At 38.6% G+C, this 20,034-nt stretch overlaps 1 protein-coding gene across 1 annotated transcript in view; it reads left to right on the top strand.

The window, feature by feature from the left end:
• The window catches only part of LCP1 (lymphocyte cytosolic protein 1), a 65,563-nt gene that overhangs the window by 35,323 nt on the left and 10,206 nt on the right, over positions 1 to 20,034 (top strand). Inside the window, exons 9-13 of the mRNA XM_079779078.1 lie at positions 491 to 586; positions 8,332 to 8,527; positions 10,419 to 10,497; positions 11,063 to 11,177; positions 12,004 to 12,137. Of these exons, the coding sequence (XP_079635204.1) occupies positions 491 to 586; positions 8,332 to 8,527; positions 10,419 to 10,497; positions 11,063 to 11,177; positions 12,004 to 12,137 (620 nt within the window). The remainder of the gene's footprint in view (positions 1 to 490; positions 587 to 8,331; positions 8,528 to 10,418; positions 10,498 to 11,062; positions 11,178 to 12,003; positions 12,138 to 20,034) is intronic.

The raw sequence follows: 20,034 nt of genomic DNA, 5'->3' as shown, positions 1-20,034 counted from the left end.
TTAAACTTTAGCTGACTGACTTCAGCAATATAAAGGTATATATACTTTCCTGTATATATATTGTCCTGTATTTTTTCCTGCGTCTGAATGTCAAAACTTTAGTTTTGCCACCATTTTAATATTGATCTTGAGAAATCATCTTACCCATTTTTTGTGCCTCAATTAATATTATTAGACTTCAACCCAATGAGTTGAATACATGTTCATGAATTATTTTTCTCCCTTAAGGTCAAAGGAATAGTATTTACATCTTTGGGTTTCCCTTTGTGTATGCCCTATACTTTTAATGTTATACTCATTGTAAAAAATAAAAGCAAATATAGTATGTAAACAGACAAATAGAGAATTCAAATTAGTGAATGTTTCCAGCTTTGTTAATTAAGTTGTATTCTTGAATGATAGTTTGAATAAGAAATGAAAAATATTTGCTTTTGGGAAATCATTGTACTAAGTATGTAATTTAAAATTGTAATTTCTTAATTGCTCACAGGACTCAAAAGCATACTACCACCTGCTGGAACAGGTTGCTCCAAAAGGAGATGAAGAAGGAATTCCTGCTGTTGTGATTGACATGTCAGGACTAAGGGTAAGGCCATGTTCCAAGCTCTGTTTAGAGAACACAATGCTGCCTTTTCATTGGGGTCCCATTGACCTGTACAACCTGACTCTGGGGTTGCATGAGGGGACATCTCTGTTTAAAGCCTTTAAAAACTGTTAACAGTTCTGGGTAATAATTGTGGGAAATGTAACCTGGAAATAAATATTAAGGAAGGAAAGAAACTAATGCCAATTAAGTGCCATACACCATACTAGGCACTTCTGCATATTTCCTGTCATTTAGTAGGCTCCACAGTACCAAGAAGTATTATTTCCATATTTAGGTTCTTGAGTATTATTTCTGGAAATAGATGAAATATTTATACAAATAAATAAATTCTCACTTTAGTGATGAAAACTGATCAGAAGGATTAATTAAGATCATATGACAGATTTTTTTAAGTAATTTGGTCCAAGTCTGGGGCCCTTTTCCTCTAGCAATAACTTTATAAAAAAGGAATCCCTTCTTGTTGAGTTCCTCCAATGTGCCAGGAACTGTACAAGGCATATTGCATATACAGCCTCTAATCCTTACAAACATCACTGCGGTAAGTGTTAAACTGCTTTATTGTTGAGAAAACTGGAGGTCAGAGAAGCTAATAATCCTCTCATGCCACAGAGCCCAGTGCCTGATACAGCAAGAATTTAAACCTAAGGGTGGCTCCAAAATCACCCAGCTACAGCCCTCCCTCACTACATCACTAAGGGTAATGGGAGGAAAAGGCTGGGCAGGATCCTGTGAATTCTTAGAAGTGACTGGTTTGAGCATTCTTAAAAACACTGGGCATAGCATGAGTCTGAATGTCAAAACTTTAGTTCTGCCACCATTGTAATATTGATCTTGAGAAATCATCTTACCCATTTTTGTGCCTCAATTAATATTATTGGACTTCAACCCAATGAGTTAATATTAAAGTCAACTCATTCCTGAATGAGAAGTAAAGCTCATGAAATGTATAATGTATCTAGTGTTATCTAGTAAAGCATCATATTAAGAAGTAATTCTAGTTTGAAGTTCTGTTTTCTGAAAATTGATGTTTTCATAGACTCTTAAGAGCTTTAAGGACAGTGGAGCATAATTCAACGAGAGTCTTCTAATAGGAGTCTGCTTACAAATGACAGGAGATTCTCTAAAATTATATGAATAAACTTTCTAAATATATATTTTTTATTGTTTTCAGAGAGGAAAGGAAAGGGAGAGAGAGATAGAAACATAAATGATTGGCTGCCTCCTGCATGCCCCGCACTGGGGATTGAGCCCACAACCCTGACATGTGCCCTTGATTGGAATTGAACCTGGGACCCTTCAGTCGGCAGGCCAATGTTTTATCCACCCAGTCAAACCGGGTAGGGCTGAATAGACTTTTAATATGTTCAGTGAGTGGTTCTCAGTCTGAAGTCTGCAAAAGCCAAATTGATATTATATATTTATTAATGACAATATGTAGCTTAAATAACTTATCATGTTTATTTTGTTTAAGTTGCATGTATACCATCTCAGTGTGGGAAATGCAGTTATACTAGTCAGACATTTTTAATGGCAGATATAAATATCTTTGATGAACTAAAAATAAGAATATAATGTATTACTTAATAAATAAACATTTTTGGTAGACAAAATCTTATGGCTTGTATAAGAAATAATAAAAAGTAAGCTTAATGGCTGAAAATAATTAAATCCACTTAATAAGTTATAGAATCTACTGAATATTTTTTTAAAATATATTTTCTTTGTTGATAGTATTACAAATATATCCCATTTCCTCCCATCTTCCCGTTTAGCCCCTCCTCCCAGCCCCAACCCCCCACAAGACTTCACCACCCTATTGCCCATGTCCATGGGCTATGCATAGCCTATATCATAAAAGGTAATATGCAAATTGACCCTAACGGCAGAACAACTGGGAATGACCAGTTGCTATGACATGCACTGACCACCAGGGGGCAGATGCTCAAGGCAGGAGCTGCTCCCTGGTGGTCAGTGCACTTCCACAGGGGGAGCGCTGCTCAGCCAGAAGCCGGCTCATGGCTGGCCAGTGCAGCAGTGGTGGCGGGAGCCTCTCCCACCTTGACAGCAGTGCTAAGGATGTCCAACTAACGGCTTAGGCCCACTTCCACAGGGGGAGCGGGCCTAAGCTGTTAGTCAAACATTCCCTGAGGGCTTCCGGGCCACCAGAGGGATGCCTGACTGCCAGCCTAGGCCTGATCCCCTGGGGAGTAGGCCTAAGCAGTCAGTTGGACATTCCCTGAGGGATCCCGGACTGCAAGAGGGCACAGGCCAGGCTGAGGGGACACCCCCCCAGTGCACAAATTTTTGTGCACTGGGCCTCTAGTAAGTATATAAGTTTTTTGGTTATCTCTTCTCATCCCCCCAATGCCACATCAAAGTATGTCAGTCTTTTCCAAGCTTTGGGTCTTATTTTGTTGTCAATTCATTTTGTTCATTAAATTCCACAAATAAGTGAGATCATGTGATATTTGTCTTTCTCAAATTGGCTTATTTCACTTAGCATAATATTTTTCAGGTCCATCCATGCTGTCCCAAAGGGTAGGAGATCCCTCTTTTTACAGCTGCATAGTATTCCATAGTGTAAATGAACCACAGCTTTTTTTTATCCACTCATCTGCTGATGGGCACTTGGACTGTTTCCAAATCTTAGCTATGGTAAATTACGCTGCTATGAACATAGGGGTGCATATATCCTTTCTGGTTGGTGTTTTGAGGTTTTTAGGATAGATTCTGAGAAGTAGGATCACTGGGTCAAATGGGAGTTCCACTTTTAATTTTTTGAGGAAATGCCATACTGTCTTCCACAGTGGCTGCACCAATCTGCATTCCCACCAGCAGTGAACTAGTGTTCCCATTTCTCCACATCCTCACCAGCACTTGTTATGTGTTGATTTTTTTTTATGATAGCCATTCTGAAAGGTGTGAGGTGTTATCTCATTGTAATTTTAATTTGCATTTCTCTGATGATTAGTGACTTTGAGCATTTTTTCATATGTCTCTTGGCCATTTGTATGTCCTCTTTGGAAAAAATGTCTATTCAGATCTTCTGCCCATTTTTTAATTGGATTGTTTACCTTCATTTTGTTGATTTGTATGAGTACTTTATATATTTTGGACATTAACCCCTTATCAGATGTATCATTGGCAAATATGTTCTCCCATACTGTGGGCTCCCTTTTCCTTTTGTTGATGGTTTCTTTTGCTGTGCAGAAGCTTTTTCTTTAGATGCAGTCCCATTTGTTTATTTTCTCCTTTGTTTCCTTTGCCCTAAGAGATGTAGCCATAAACATATTGCTATATGAGATGTCTGAGATTTTACTGCCTATGTTCTCCTCTAATATTATTATGGTTTCATGTCTTATATTTAAGTCTTTTATCCACTTGAGTTTATTCTTGTTTATGGTGTAAGTTGGTGGTCTAGTTTCATCTTTTTGCATGTGTCTGTGCAGTTTTCCCAGCACCATTTGTTGAAGAGACTGTCTTTACTCCATTGTGTGTCCTTGCCTCCTTTGTCAAATATTAATTGACCGCATGGTATGGATCAATTTCTGGGGTCTCTTCTGATCCATTGGACTATATACCCGTTCTTATGCCAACCTATACCAGGCTGTTTTGGTTGTAATGGCTTTGTAGTATAGTTTGCTATCGGTATTGTGATCCCTCCTACTTCGCTCTTCTTTCTCAAGCTTGCTGCATCTATTCTCGGTCTTTTATGGTTCCATATAAATTTTTGGAGTATTTTTTCTAGCTCTGTAAAATATGCCATTAGTATTTTAATAAGAATTGCATTGAATCTTTAGATTGCTTTGGGTATAGACATTTTAATGATGTTAATTCTCCCAATCCATGAATATGGTATATGCTTTCTTTTGCTTGTATCTTCCTCTATTTCTTTTTTTAATGTCCTATAGTTTTCCAAGTACAGGTCTTTTACCCGTTGGTTAAGTTTATTCCTAGGTACCTTATCTTTTTTGTTACAAGGTAAATGGGATTGCTTTTTTAGTTTCTCTTTCAGAGTTCATTATTGGTGTATAGAAATGCCATTGATTTCTGGGTGTTGATTTTGTATCCTGCTACCTTACCTAATTCATTTATTAAGTCTAGCAATTTCCTGGTAGAGTCTTTAGGGGTTTCTTTGTACACCATCATGTAAACTGCAAATAATGACAGTTTTTCTTCCTTCTTTCCAATTTGGATGCCTTTTATTTCTTTTTCTTATCTGATTGCTGTGGCTACAACTTCCAGTACTGTTGAATAAGAGTGGTGAAAGCAGACATGTCTGTCTTGGTCTTGTTCTTAAGAGAAACACTTTAGGTTTTTGTCCATTGAGTATGATGTTGATTGTAGGTTTGTCATATATGGCCTTTATTATGTTGAGGTATGACCCCTCTATTCCCACTATACTGAGAATTTTTATCAAAAATAGGTGCTGGATTTTATCAAATGCCTTTTCTGCATCTATTGATATGATCATGTGGTTTTTATCTTTTAACTAGTGGCCCAGTGCACAAAATGTGTGCATGGAGTGGGGGTTCCCTCAGCCCAGCCTGCACCCTCTCCAATTGGAGACCCTTTGGGGGATATCTGGGGGTTCCCTCAGCCCAGCCTGCACCCTCTCCAATCGGAGACCCTTTGGGGGATATCTGGGGGTTCCCTCAGCCCAGCCTGCACCCTCTCCAATCGGAGACCCTTTGGGGGATATCTGACCCCTGTGGGATTGGGCCTAAACCAGCAGTTGGACACCCCCTTCACAATCTGGGACTGCTGGCTCCTAACCACTCACCTGCCTGCCTGCCTGATCACCCCTAACTGCCTCTGCCTGCCTGCCTGATTGCCCCTAACTGCCCTCCCCTGCTAGCCTGATCTCGCCCCCAACTGCTCTCTCCTCCTGGCCTGATTGCCCCTAACTGCCTCTGCCTGCCTGATTACCCCTAACTGCCCTCTCCTGCCCTTCCCTGCCAGCCAATTTGGTTCTGATTGGTCAGTTTCTATGCCAGTCAGCATCAAAAACTCTGCCTCCTAGGCAGCTATTGGCTCCTCACAGTTCACACAGATTTGGTTCTGATTGGTCAGTTTCTATGCCAGTCAGCATCTCCAGGCCTATCTCTGGGCCTTATCAGAGAGGCGGGCTGATTAGCAGCCCCCATGGAGGCCCAGAGAGAAACAGAGGCGCTCCTGCTGGCAAAGCCCAGAGAGAAAGAGAGGAAACAGCTGATCAACAGCTGCCATGGAGACTGTGGGTCAGACCCTGCCTCTCTCTTTAGGCCTCTCTCTGGGCCTGATCCAGCCCCCTCAGCAGTCAGTGCTGGGTCTCCACACCTGCACTGGAGGCAGTCAGTGCTGGGTCACCACGGCAACCCAGCACTGACTGCAGTATTGACTTCCAGTGGGTCAAGCCTTCGATCATTTTGGACATTACGGGCCCTGGGTTTTTATATAATAGGATTTGTTTATGTGATGTATCACATTTATTGATTTGTGAATATTATACCAGCGTTGTATCCCTGCAATAAATCCCACTTGATTATAATGTATGATCTTTTTAATGTCTTGCTTGATCCGATTTGCTAATATTTTTTTGAGGATTTTAACATCTGTGTTCATCAGGAATATTGGCCTGTAATTTTCTTTCTTTGTATTATCCTTATATGGTTTTGAAATTAGGATAATGCTGGCCTTTTAACAAGAGCTTGGAAGTGTTCCTTCTTCTTGGATTTTTTTGGGGGATATTTTGAGGAAGGTAGGTGTTAGTTCTTCTTTGAATGTTTGGTAAAATTCATCTGTAAATTCACCCAGTTCAGGACTTTTGTTTACTGGAAGTTTTTTCATTACTGTTTTAATTTCATTAGTTGTTATTGGCCTACTCAGGTTTTCTGATTCTTCCTGATTTAGTTGTGGAAGATTGTATGTTCCTAGGAATTTGTCCATTTCACCCAGGTTATCTAGTTTGCTGGCATATAGTTGTTCATAGTATTTGCTAGCAATCTTTTATATTTCTGTGGTGTCCATTGTTATATCACCTCTTTCATTTCTGATTTTACTTATTTGGATCCTCTCTCTTTGCTTCTTGAGGAGTCTGGCTAGGGTTTCATCAATCTTGTTTATCTTTTCAAAGAACAAGCTCTTGGATTTATTGATATTTTTTACTATCTTTTAAGTCTCTATATCAATTATTTCTACTCTTTTCTTTATTGTTTCCTTTCTTTTACTTCCTCTGGGCTTTTCTTTCTGTTCTCTTTATAATTCATTTAGTTGTAAGGTTAGATAGTTTATTAGTCCTTTTTTCTTGTTTCTTGAGTTACTTGTAGTAATATGAACTTCCCTCTCAACACTGCTTTCGCCATGTCCCATAGGTTTTGGGGGGTTATATGTTTATTTTCATTTGTCTCCAGGAAGTTTTTAATTTCTTGCTTGATCTCATTGGTAATCCATTAATTGTTTAATAACATGCTATTTAACCTCCATGTATTTGAGTTTTTTTTATTGTAGTTGATGTCTAACTTCATGCCATTGTTATCTGAGAAGATTCTTGGTATCATATCAATCTTCTTGAATTAGTAGAGACTTGTTTTGTGCCCTAACATGTGGTTTATCTTTGAGAATGTTCCATGTGCACTTGAGAAGGATGTCTGATCTGTTGCTTGTGTTGAACTGTTCTGTAAATATCAGTTAGGTCCATCTGATCTAAGGCCTCTGCTTCCTTGTTATTTTTTTGTCTTGGAAGATCTATCCAGTGCAGCCTGTGGGTGTTAAAGTCTACTATAACACACACACACACACACACACACACACACACACACACACACACACACAAAGTCTACTATGACTGTATTGCTGTTGATTTCTCCCTTAAAGTCCATCAATAGTTTTTTGGGTTTTTTTAATGAACTTGGGTACTCCTATATTGGGTGCATATGTTTATAAGGGTTATATTTTCTTGAGTCATTCCCTTTGGTATTACAAAGTGACCTTCTTTGTCTCTTGTTAAGGCCTTTGTTATGAGGTCTAATTTGTCAGATATGAGTCTTGCTACTCCAGCTTTTTTTTTTTTCCTGCATGGAATATATATTTTCCATCCCTTCATTCTCATTCTGAGTGTATTTTGTTCTGAGGTAGGTCTCTTGTGGACAGCATATATATGGGTCATGTTTTCTTATGGTCCTGGGCAACCTGATTGAGGTCCAAGAGGTTGAAGCCCCTAGTGGTCCAGTGGTCAGGAACTCCTTTGCCCAGAGGCTGGGTCTGCCCTGAGTCTCTCACCTTGATTGTCCCTGTTCTGAGCTATACTCCCTTCCCTCCAGAGCTGGTCCCACAGGTGTCAGCTGCAGGCGCTTGGGGTCCTGCTAGCTTTTGCTTCACTCAGCAGTCAGCGATGGTGTCCGTGTAGGAAGTCCCACTGGTGTTAGCCTCCCTGCGCCTTCTGGGCAGGTGTCTACTGAATGTTTTAAAAAACAGGACAGCCAATCATTCATCTGAAATGGTCCTGTATAGAGATGAGAGGACTCAATTACTTAACTCCCAAGATTCCTTTTATTTGTGATTTTTCAGATTTCGGTTCAGGAGAATATAAATAATAATATGCTGTTATTGAGTGTCTATTTGAGGTTAAACACTAAAGGTTTACTCACTAACCACTAAATGGTAAGATTCCATTTCTTTTTCTGTTATCCATGTCTACTTTGTGCATGGAGAGCCTTGACCCAGCCTTGATTTTTTCGTTGCAGGAGAAGGATGACATCCAGAGGGCAGAATGCATGTTGCAGCAGGCAGAGAGGCTGGGCTGCCGGCAGTTTGTCACAGCCACAGATGTTGTCCGAGGGAACCCCAAGTTGAACTTGGCTTTCATTGCCAACCTCTTTAACAGATACCCTGCCCTGCACAAACCAGAGAACCAGGACATAGACTGGGGGGCTCTTGAAGGTAACTGAAAGCCAGTTGACTGAGAGTTTAAAAAATCATTCTCAATTCTAGGCAATTCAAAATCACCTCCTAAGCAAATATAAAACCCAAACAGGTTATGAATTCTCTGATACATAACAAAGGGAATAAAATAGATTAATCCAATCAATTACAGCAAAGCAAGAAAAATCAAATATTATTACATCACATCCATAATACAAAGGCTTTATCCATTATCAGAATTGTTTTAGGCAAGATAATGAACTTAATTATCAGATGAAATAAATCCTAACTTCCAAAAATCTAATTGTGTACTTAAGGGACTGAGTGTTAATTCCTAGAGGCAAGAAATTGCAGCCACTCATCATCTAAAAATGTTTTTTTAACTATTCTAGGGGGTGCTTACTGAGGTTTTTGTTTTGTTTCTTTGCTTTGGGTTATGGGAGGCACACAACCATATTTTGAGGCAGAATCCCTGACAATTATAGTTTGGGAGTTAATTCCCTAAATGTGAACAAAGAAGCATATAGTGTTACTCAGTTTCTAACAGGTAACAGTGCCAGAGATGTTTATTTTTTTTTTCCCATCATGAGTTAGTCTCAATATTAAGACAGGAAAATCAAAACAAAGTTAATATTAAATAACTATCACCAAAGAAAGGAAGTCCAGGTTTAACATATTGGTTGATCATTTTTCCACAATGCTTTACTCTAGCTACGAATGCAAAATTAATTTGTATTCCAACACTGATGCATTTGTATCATTTGATAAATTGTGGTCATTGGTCCATGCATTTTGCTGACTCCATGTATATATATCAAGCCTCTAATCACCCATTTCCAGCTGCCTCTAGAACATTCGCCTTTGTATCCTTCACTATCACTTGAGATTCAGCATTTACAAAGCAGAATTGATCATTTCTCCCACACACATACACCACTGTCTTTCTATTCTACCCTCCTCCCACCCGCTTCCTTCAGAAAGTCTCCATTTCCATTAACCTTACCATTTTTTTCTTTAATTACCAAATCCATCAGTTCTATCTTAATATCTTCCTCACCTTTAAATGTATTGAATCAGCAAATACTAATAATTCTTCCTATAGAATGGCTTTTTGATCATTATTTTTCTTTTCTGCTCTTTTAGACTTTTATTAAATCACATACCAACTATTTCAATAGGTCTTGGGGGGCCTATTCCTCCATTCAAGCACTTGGATGTGCTAGTGTCAAACACTATCCCCTCTGCATGTTTAATTTAATTTAAATGTATATTGCCTTCCAGAAATTCTACACACTGCTGTCAGACACCTCACAATTCTGTTTTCATTATATCTCGGCCTTGCTCAAGAATTTATTATAGTAATATAAAAAAGAACCATAAAGATTGTCCAATATATCAACCCAAATCTGCTACCTAACACACAAATATCCCTGATTCTGGTTCCAGCCACTGGACAGCATTATCTCCATGCACTGAACACAGATCCCAAAAAAACAGTTCCTAATGGTTTTAATAAGACCTTGTCTATCACTCCCTTTGGGTTCATATTTACTCTATCTCCTAATCCCACCCCTCCCACATCCTTAAATCCTCTTCCCTTTAATCTTCATTAACCAGATTTTATCAGTTCTAGAAGGTGAAGCTCAAATTCCTCTCCTTCCAAATTTAGCCCATACTATTCTCTCCCCTATCTCAACTCAAATGTCAAATGTGTCTACCTCACACATTAGTTCTCTAGCTTACATGGTCTATGGAAAAATTAACACAGAATAGCAACCTCATCCAAATCCATTAGGGTTTATTTAATTTTTAAAATTCTACTTCAGATTTTATTATAGCCTCTTTAGTTAAACGTTAATAAGGCATATTTTCTAGGGGCCTGAAAGATAACCAGTCTTCATTAATTTAGGTGAGACAAGAGAAGAACGGACATTTAGGAACTGGATGAACTCCTTGGGTGTTAACCCTCGAGTCAATCATTTGTACAGGTAAGAGTGTTTGTGGACTCTGAGACCTTGAAAGATCCCCAAGATTTCAAAAACTGCTATGATATGCAATTCTCTTCACAAAATGTGTGCACCTGGATGAAAAGGGGAGAAGGGCCAAACTGACCTGCAGATGTTGGATGTTCAGAAAAAGAGAAACTCACTTTCATTCACCGACCTGGCTATGTGTTTCATACAAAATCATAACCTAGCCAAAGGACAAATGTACTATATGTTGCCAGCCTATGTATGATCTGCTCACAAGTAGGCAAAACAATAAATGTTAAGTTTGTGATTGTCTCCTATGCTACTTACTAGAGCCATATTTTTTTTCCTGGAGGCAATGAGTTTTAGTTGAAGGGACATAGGTCTTCCTACGGAAGACCTCAAATAAGTTGCCTCAATGTCTGAGTCAGTTTCTTTACCTCAAAAGACGGAGCTGTTTACACCAATTTTACCAAACTGTGAATATTCCTTAAGCTAATAAATAAGGAAATGCCTAGCTCACTATAGACCCTTCATAAATGTTAGCTATCTGAGAATTCTTTTGTGTTTGCTTTTTGTTCAGTGACTTATCAGATGCCCTGGTCATCTTCCAGCTCTATGAAAAGATTAAAGTCCCTGTTGATTGGAACAGAGTAAACAAACCACCATACCCCAAACTGGGCGGCAATATGAAGAAGGTAAATATAGATGTTCCAGTAGGCATAAGCCTGCAAAAGCATCCTGTGAATACTTTATCAGGAGACCAAACTTAGATAAGTAATGTTTATCCAGGGTTTAAATTACAGTCGAGCAATCAGAAACCTAGTTTTATTAAAGCAAGTTGCTTGCTTATTATAATTCCATGTTGGATGTCTTTAAATATTATGATGTAAAAATTCTAATTAAGATAATTAGAGCAGGGCAGGGTCTCTTCCCCCAGCAAGACTCTCATTCTAATTTTCCAAAGAATTGGAACTTTGTACTGACAGTTTGACTTGTACAAATAGTTTGTCTAATGTCAACACAGTGGGAACACATTGTTATGGAAAAGTAGCAACAAGGTTGGCACAAACATTTCCTACTATCCAAGCATAGCCACAGGAATATGTCTCATATGTCAGTCCATTGTGTGCATGTAAAATAGAGAATCTAGATTTTTCCATGCCAACCTTTCAGAATTCAGCTATTTTAGGAATATTATGGACAGGTAACTGAGCATGGCTCCCTGTTTATGTAGTGCGATATAGCCATGAAAATGTCCACAATGATTAATTTATTTTGGTTTTACACTTAAAGTCCACTGTGAATATTTTTTGGTAGAAATGAAAGGTTTTATTTAAGAAAAGATGGAACTTTCAGTGTCTAATTTAGAATCCTAGAATTGCAGGAGCAGGCAAGACTTGAGAGATCATTTAATCTGGCCATGTTTATTTCATTTTGTCTTTATTTTTATTATATTTTTTTTGTATTTTAGCACCATAGAGATGATTACACTAGATTGTTGTCCTCTTTCTTCATTAACAGCTTGAGAATTGTAACTATGCTGTGGAATTGGGGAAGAATCAAGCTAAGTTTTCCCTGGTTGGCATTGGTGGACAAGATCTCAATGAAGGAAACCGCACACTAACATTGGCCTTGATTTGGCAGTTAATGAGAAGGTAATGCAACTCAGGGAAATAGCTTTTTATTGAGTGTATTATTAACCTAGAAAAGTACTAGAAATTTTTTAGGAATTTTACTTAATCTAGGAAAACTATATTTTAAGCTAAACTTAAAACCAAAGTAGTCTTTTTAAAATGTTTCCGATATTTTTTCCCTTTCAGTTCTATCAGTTTTGTTTCAGGTATTTTGAAACTCTTATTAGGTTCATAAATATTTTAGATTATTTTGTCCTTTTAATTAATTACCCCCTTTTCATTAGGGAATGACTCTCTTTATGTCTGGTAATAGTCTTTTCTCTGAAATCTATTTTTTGTGATATTAATTAATAGAGCCACTCCAGCGTCCTATTGATTACTGTTAGCATGGCATATTTTTCTTCCATCCTTTGCTTTTAAATTGACTTACTTGTGTTAATAACAATATATTATCTTTAAAAGGGATTTTCAAAATATGGGGGAAATATGCTACATTTACCTACATATTTGCCACTTCTGATACTCTTCTTTCCATGGTATAAATACAGATTTTTATTTTATATCATTTGCCTTCCAGTGGAAATATTTCTAATAGGGCAGAGGAATAATTTCAGCTTCTATATGTCTGAAAGCTTCATTTTCATTTTTGTAAGATATTTTTTCTCAAAGTATCTTTTGGTCTGCATTGTTTCAAAAGATAAATCTTTTGTCATTTTTATCTGTATATAATATGTCTTTTTTTCTCAGGCTTTTTTTAAGGTTTTCTCTTTATCACTGGTTTAAAGTGATTTGGTTATAATGACCTTTGATGTTGCTCATAATTGAGATTTGTCATAATCTGTGGATTGATATTTTAATCAAATTTGGAATAATTTTGTCCTTTATTGCTTCAAATATGTCTCCTATACTTACCCATTTCTGTTTTAGGGGAGGACTTTAGGTACTTATATATTTGGTCACTTGAAAGTACCCAAAGTTCATTGAAGTTCTATTCATTTTTCTCTCTATTTTTCCTTTTTTTCTCCCAATGTTGTATTTGGGATGGTTTCTATTGCTTTGTATTCTAATTCATTACTCTCAACATCTAATCTTCCATTAATCCCATTCAGGTGTATAATGTTTATCCAAGACATTATAGTTTTCATGTATAAATACTTGATTTGGATCTTTTTGGCATATCCCATAGCTCTTTCCTCTACCTTCTTGAACAAACAGAATATAATTACAATAACTGTTATTTCTAGGTCTGTTTCTATTAATTGATTTTTATCCTCATTATGGGTCATATTTTCCTACTTCCTTGCATGCTTCTTAATTTTTTTATTGTATATGAGACATTGTGAACTTTACCTTGATGTGTGCTGGATATTTCTGTTTTCCTCTAAATAAATATTCTAGAATTTAGTCCTGGGATGCAGTTGTTACTTACTTAAAAGCAGGTGATCATTTTAAGGGTTACTTAAAGCCTTAGTTAGTCTTGAGTTAATTTTGTAAGTCAATACTGAGATCATCTCTTCTGAGTACTTTACTTGATGCTCCTTGTATCATAAGGTTCTTCCACTCTGAGTGATGAAAACCAAATTATTGCCACCCCTGAGTGAGCTCCAAGAATTGCTCTGCCCACTCATTTCTGACAATTCTTTTCCGAGCCTCTGGTAGTTTCTTCACACGCATGCCAAAGACTTGAGGCAAACACTCTGAAGGTCTCTGGAACTTTCTTTCTAAATGACTCTCTTCTTTACAGGCAGCTTTTTCTTCTCTGTTATTCTGTCCCACAAATCCTAGGCACCTTGGCTTCCCCGAGGTTTCAGCCCTCCCCTCAATGTCATGCTCTATTTGGGTTCTCGCTCCCTGCACTGCAACCTGGAAACACTTCATGCAGTAAGCCGGGACAATCTTAGGGCTAACCACGTTTGGTTGCCCTCTTTCAGGGACCACTGTTCTGCGCTTTCAGTTACCCCCATGTCTGAACACATTGTTTCATGTGCTTTTTCATCGTGTTTCATTGATCTGAGGCAGAAGGGTAAATCAGGTCCTGTTAACCTCATTATGGACAGAAGCAGAATTTTCTGCTAGTTCTTTAAAAGAAAAATTTAGCTATCTTTTAAAACTGACTATAAACTTGATTGCTATGAGAGCTAGATGGTGGTATTATTAGTGATAGTGAAATATAATAAGATATACAAATATAAAATAAATTATGAGAAAAATAAGCAATTTTTGGTACACAAGTATTTTTAGAAGACGTTTAGAAAGCAAATCTGTAAGTATAAAGTAGTTTACTTTTAAATGCTTTGCTTTGTCCCCCTGTAATGATAGCTCTGACTGGGCAGAAGTCTTATAACACTTAATTAGAGCCTATGTTAATGTGACTTAATTCGTTTTTCTACCTGGAAGGACTTTCCAGAAACCACATATCACCTTATCTTACATTTAATAAGGTAATGGCAAACACAAGTTGTGTTGTGTGTCTAGGCATTTCAGCTTCATGCCCAGGCCACTGTCTGCAGGTCTTCATAATGGTCCTCGAATTATGTTAATGTTTCCAGGTGCTGTGGGATAATCAGAAGTGATTATAATAGCTTTCACAATCTGATTCACATTTGTTTTATCAAGTATAGTTCTCTACTACCCATTTCTCACCTGGGGCCTCCTTGAAGGTTGAAGCAGATGTCTGCTGGGGTCTTTCCGCATTAAGCGTTCAGGAATCTGGAGAAGGGGCTGCGACGTAAATGAATAAACTAGATAAGAAATATACATTTGGGAGGCATGGGGGAAAGCCAGGCGGAGGCTTAGCTCTACTGACTAAGCTCTTCGAATGAATTTCCACACCCAGGGCTTCTTATTCACACATTTTGCCCTCTAGCAAAGTATATATACATATCAAAGGTAAGGTTTGGTAAACAGTAAAGGATTATCAGCTTGGGGGAACTGCCCTCAGCTGTCTGGCAGCAGGCAATAGCATGCAGATCTTCAGCCCTACTGAAGCCCCAAGATCCATCAGCCTTCTGATGAACTTCTTACATTTTATTATGCCCTGCTGGAATTTGCTTCCAGCAGGTGTCATAAAAATCCTCTGGCCCAGAAAACTCCAGAGCTAAAGAAACTTCAACTCTATCTCCTTATTTACTTCATGTATCTAGACCTGTATGTTTCTAACCAATGCATTTTCACCAGTGCATTTCCAGAAACTATTTTTGAACTTTTCTCTATTGTCTTTCACATGTGCTTTTAATTCTTAATGAGCTGGCTTTGATACTGATTGTTTTAAAAACCAAAGCAAAAATCTTTTTAGTTGCAAAAGTTAAATTGACCTGTGGGTTTGAATATAAAATAATCTTTGATATTTTCTGCTTTAATTATTTAAAAATTCAGGCCAATTCTATTCTATTTTGAATTTCATAATATCTGAAAATCACCTTGTAATATAATCTTTGTTGTGGAAGTCTTATAAAAATGTGTCCCAAAGTCATACTTTATGGCTGGTATATATATATAACAAGGTCTAGTCTGCTACTGCCGCTGTTGCCACCTGGTTAATGTCACATTTCTCATGAGTGTTTACTATACAAGAATTGTGCATGTAAGAAAATGGAGAGAGAAATACATTACTGTTGAAGGCAAAATGACTAATAATTATGTAAATGCCACCAGAAGAAATTTATTTCTCTATGTCCTACACATTAACAGACCTATTAGAGGCAATTTTAGCTGGAATTTATTTCATTGGATTGCACAGATGTGCTAAGGTCATTGATCTGGGCAATAAAGGGCATGCCTTTTTTTCTCTAAGAACAAATGAGAGATGTATGTTTAAACCTTTCCCTTTTAGGAACCTGAAAATAGTCCTCACGGTGCAAAGCTGGCAAATAGTGTGTGTATAAATTTGGGGACAAAAGCCTGAAAGAAGTAGGCTGCCAGTTAGACTCCAGCAAATGAATAGAAAGTCTGAGGCAGGTAAATGAAAGGATTCTCCCCAAATCAAACAGTCTGGGTCAGTGTTGGCATAGATCCTTGAAAAACAAAATACAAAGGTTTGTCCTTCTGGTTCAAAAGTTAAATAAATAAAACAAGTGTTGGAAGGCAGGAAAACAAAAAAGTAATGGCTGCAGCTCATGGAGGCCCACACGCACACACCTCTCCAATCCTCTGTGGTTGACTGAGACCCTGGCTGAAGCTGGGGTTCCTGGTGCCAGTTCATTTTGACAGAGGAGGACTTTTCAGCACAGCACAGTTTTCAAACACCTGTGGTACTGGGATCTTGTCTGGAGAGAACTATTAATAATAGCACAGTTGCCCCAAAACATATTTGATGATATGGAGTATTTCACAAGGAAAATCATAGGTAGACATAGGACAAATTGATTTCTGTTTTAAATTTTGTATCTACATTTAGTGCTTAGAGTTGAAGCTCCAACTTAATTGTATCCTTCCTTCCCTTTGTTTTTACCACTGTCCTCACTACCATTTTAAACCTCTGCATCTCCCGGGAGGTGGCAGAAAGCCAACTTTGTGTTCACCAGAGCTCTGTGCCACTGTGAGGGCCATTCTCAGACACCTGAATGCAGTGAGCTGCTGCCATGGTTTTCTGCATCTTTTTAAACTTCCCTGTTCTTTAGTGGCTTTTTTTGAAAATATTTTCATGGGTAGACATTTGTGTAAAGGTGAGCTTCTCCTCTGTGCCATTTGCTTCCCTAGCTCAAGAAGTAGGTTAAAGGCACTGCTTCTATCCATGTGAGAGCGTCAATAAAACAGGCTGGGGCTCTTGACAAAGAGAAGTGAGAATTCAGTCCTGAGATGAGTGAAGCTGCTAGATTAAACTTTATTTTCATCAAACTATACATAGACATGACCTAAGGAAGCAAGCACTAACATACCATCCTCAATGACTTTACTAGGAAGAAATGCTTAAATGTTATGGTTGATGATAGTAACTTAATACACATGATAATTATTAAGAACCTAGAGGCCCAATGCACGAAGATTTGTGCAAGAATGGACCTTCCTTCCCCTGGCTGCCAGCACCACCTTCACTCTGGCCGGAGCCACCTTTCTGCCTTTGCTCCGGCCCAGAGCCGCCTTTCCATCTTCCCACTGTCCCAATTTCTCCTTCAGGGACGTAAGCGCAGGTGACCAAGGGTGCCTCAGCCAGTCTCTAAACTGACACGTACGACCCAAGGTACTTACTTAATATTGACCAAGCATAAATTACACAGGAGACAGACATGCAATGCACGAATCACTCACGGTTTATTTACAGAGTCTTGGTGGTTTCCAGACCTCTGCAGGCCACCCAGGGATCTGCGCCGACAGACACACACACTGGACGTTGGACGTTGCAGCTGTGGCTCAGCGTCTTGTTTGAGGCCTCAGTTTCCGGCTCACTGTTTGGACTCACAGTCCACAGCAGAGCTTGGGCAGATTGCAGGAAGGGGGGTGGAGAGTGACAGTCTGTGGAGGAGCAGAGCAGCCTCTCTGATCTTCCTCTGGTGCTTCCTCTTTTTATGTGCCTAGATGGGCGTCTTTAGTGTGTCTTATCAGCGGGTCCCAGGAGCCTTGCATATCTGGTTTTACATATGGGGAACAGATCACTTTATCTATTTTCTACATACAGGCCACCCAGGGGTGTTTAATCAGCCTGTTTACATTACATTCAATACTTTTTAATATCACACTTTAATATCACACTGTAATTCCACACTTTGATACTTATTCTATATTATTCTTATCACTATTACTATAACACCCACACTGCCCAGAGGCCCTGAGCGGCTGGGGCAGTGCGGAATGCCTGTGTCATCGCCATGGCAACGATGCAAGCGTCCCGCCCCTGGCCGCTCGGCACCTGCATATGCAAATTAACCTGCCATCTTTTTGGGTTAATTTGCATACTCACTCCTGATTCGCTGGTGGGTGTTGTGAAGGTACAGTCAATTTGCATCTTTCTCTTTTATTAGTGTAGACGAGAAGCCAATGTTGCCATAAAGCATCATTATTATAAACAGATCAAAACTGGGGCCTTTTTCTAAACTAGGGATATTTTAAAAAATCTACCTGAGACTTACTCCATTTATCTTCATTAGTCTTTTGCATTTTGGTCCCTTCTCTGGGTCCACATTAAATATTACCCATCTTGACTTTCTTCTTGCTTTCTATGGGAGAAACCATTCTATTTATTTCACCCACTACTTCACTCCTCCATATACTAGATGCTCAATATGGACTAGGCACTCTGCTAACCCCTGAAAACAATATGATGAACAAAGTTATGGATTTTGTCTGAGATGACATGGTAGGCAGAGTCAAGCACATCAACTTCATCAGAAGTTCTGGGAAACAAGTAAATGCTTCACTGAAAAATTGTTCAAAGAATTAGAAATCCCTTCCCAGAGAACAAAGCTGAATCAGAGAGTCAGGATGATGCATGGTTTGGTCGGGGGGCTGCTGATGGTTCTGTGAGATTAAAACGTGAGTGTGTTTTTAGGGGGCTTGAGAATAAGGCCAAGAAGGGAGGAGGGAATAAGAAATAAGAGGTGCATTGAAAAGAGATGCCAAAGCCAAATTATGAAGGACCTCATGTGCCATTCTAAGGAATTTGACCTGTATTCTTTGGGCCATGGAGGGTCACTTTAAATGAAATGACCAGAACTGTACGTTAGAAGGAAAATTCTATGAGGAGAAGCAGAATGAAGAGGAGCCAGTTGATTTGAGGGAGTTTGAAGAGGTATAATTGAGACGACTTTGATGCCAGATTGGTAAACATAATTACACACACACACACACACACACACGCACGCACACACACACACGCACACACACACACACACACACACACACACACACACGGTGGAGCAAAAGTAGGTTTACAGTTATTTGTATGGAAAATAATAATAATAATAATAATAATAATAATAATAATAATAATACAAGAATAAACTCTGTATTTCACATACATAAACCTATTTCGCCCTGCTTGCATATAATTGCAGGAGCCCTTTCCCTCCCAGCTCCAATGATGGAAAGATGCTGTAACCTGGAGGAAGCAGGGCATCACTCCTCCTTCAGAGATTAAACTTGAAAGCCTGTGGAAAATTGTGGAAAAATTGTGTTTTCCATAGAATCAGTAATTGGGAAAGTACACCCGATGGATTATATACACAATCCTAGGCAAACAACTGGAGGGTGACCTCATTTGGGTAGGCCCGCCCTCCAGACAAGACTCAATGGCAGGATTCTTGAGTTTCAGAGTGAACAGTACACACTGAAACCCTCGCCCTGAAGGTTTTACATGGGTAATTTGACCCTCTCCTGCAAGCCTGAACCTTTAGGCCAACAAATCTGCTCAAATGCTTGGCTTCTTCTGTGTATTTCACCTTTCAGAGGGAGTTGCCTTAGGGAATGGTGAGTCTTATCTGTTCCAGGAAATGTTAAGAGCTTTGAAGCTTCCTAATAAGTTTCACAAACAAAACCAATTCTTATAACACTATCTAAGGTTATTCTTACTCTCAGACTGGAGATTAACTTTGGTTTCTACTTTAAAGTGACCTTCACTGTGAGTTATTCCTAATATTTCTGTTCTATGATATAAGAAGGAAACTCTTTTACATTTATATATTTAATGTGTTGGCTACTTGGGCCTTTTTCATTGACTTTTTCCTTCATTGTTTATGGTTCCTTTAAAGAAAAGCATTACTGGTTCAGGTCTTTTGCATCATTTCCCTTTCCTTGCTTCTCTTCTCATCTGCCTTCTCTTCAGACCCAAGAAGTAATGACAGTGCTTAGGAGGTATTTGTTCTGCATCTCATTCTAACAACCATAAAGCTATATTTTAAGTTATCCTAAAAAGAACTAATGTGTATGTATATATTTTATCCTAAAAGGAACTTACATATAAGTTCCTCCCCCGCCCCCCAATCCC

The sequence above is a fragment of the Cnephaeus nilssonii genome (genome assembly GCF_951640355.1).
Source record: "Cnephaeus nilssonii genome assembly, chromosome: 8".
NCBI classification, from domain to species: Eukaryota; Metazoa; Chordata; class Mammalia; order Chiroptera; family Vespertilionidae; genus Cnephaeus; species Cnephaeus nilssonii.
The sequence above is the reverse complement of the archived record's forward strand: the minus strand, read 5'-3'. Positions and strand labels throughout refer to the sequence as shown.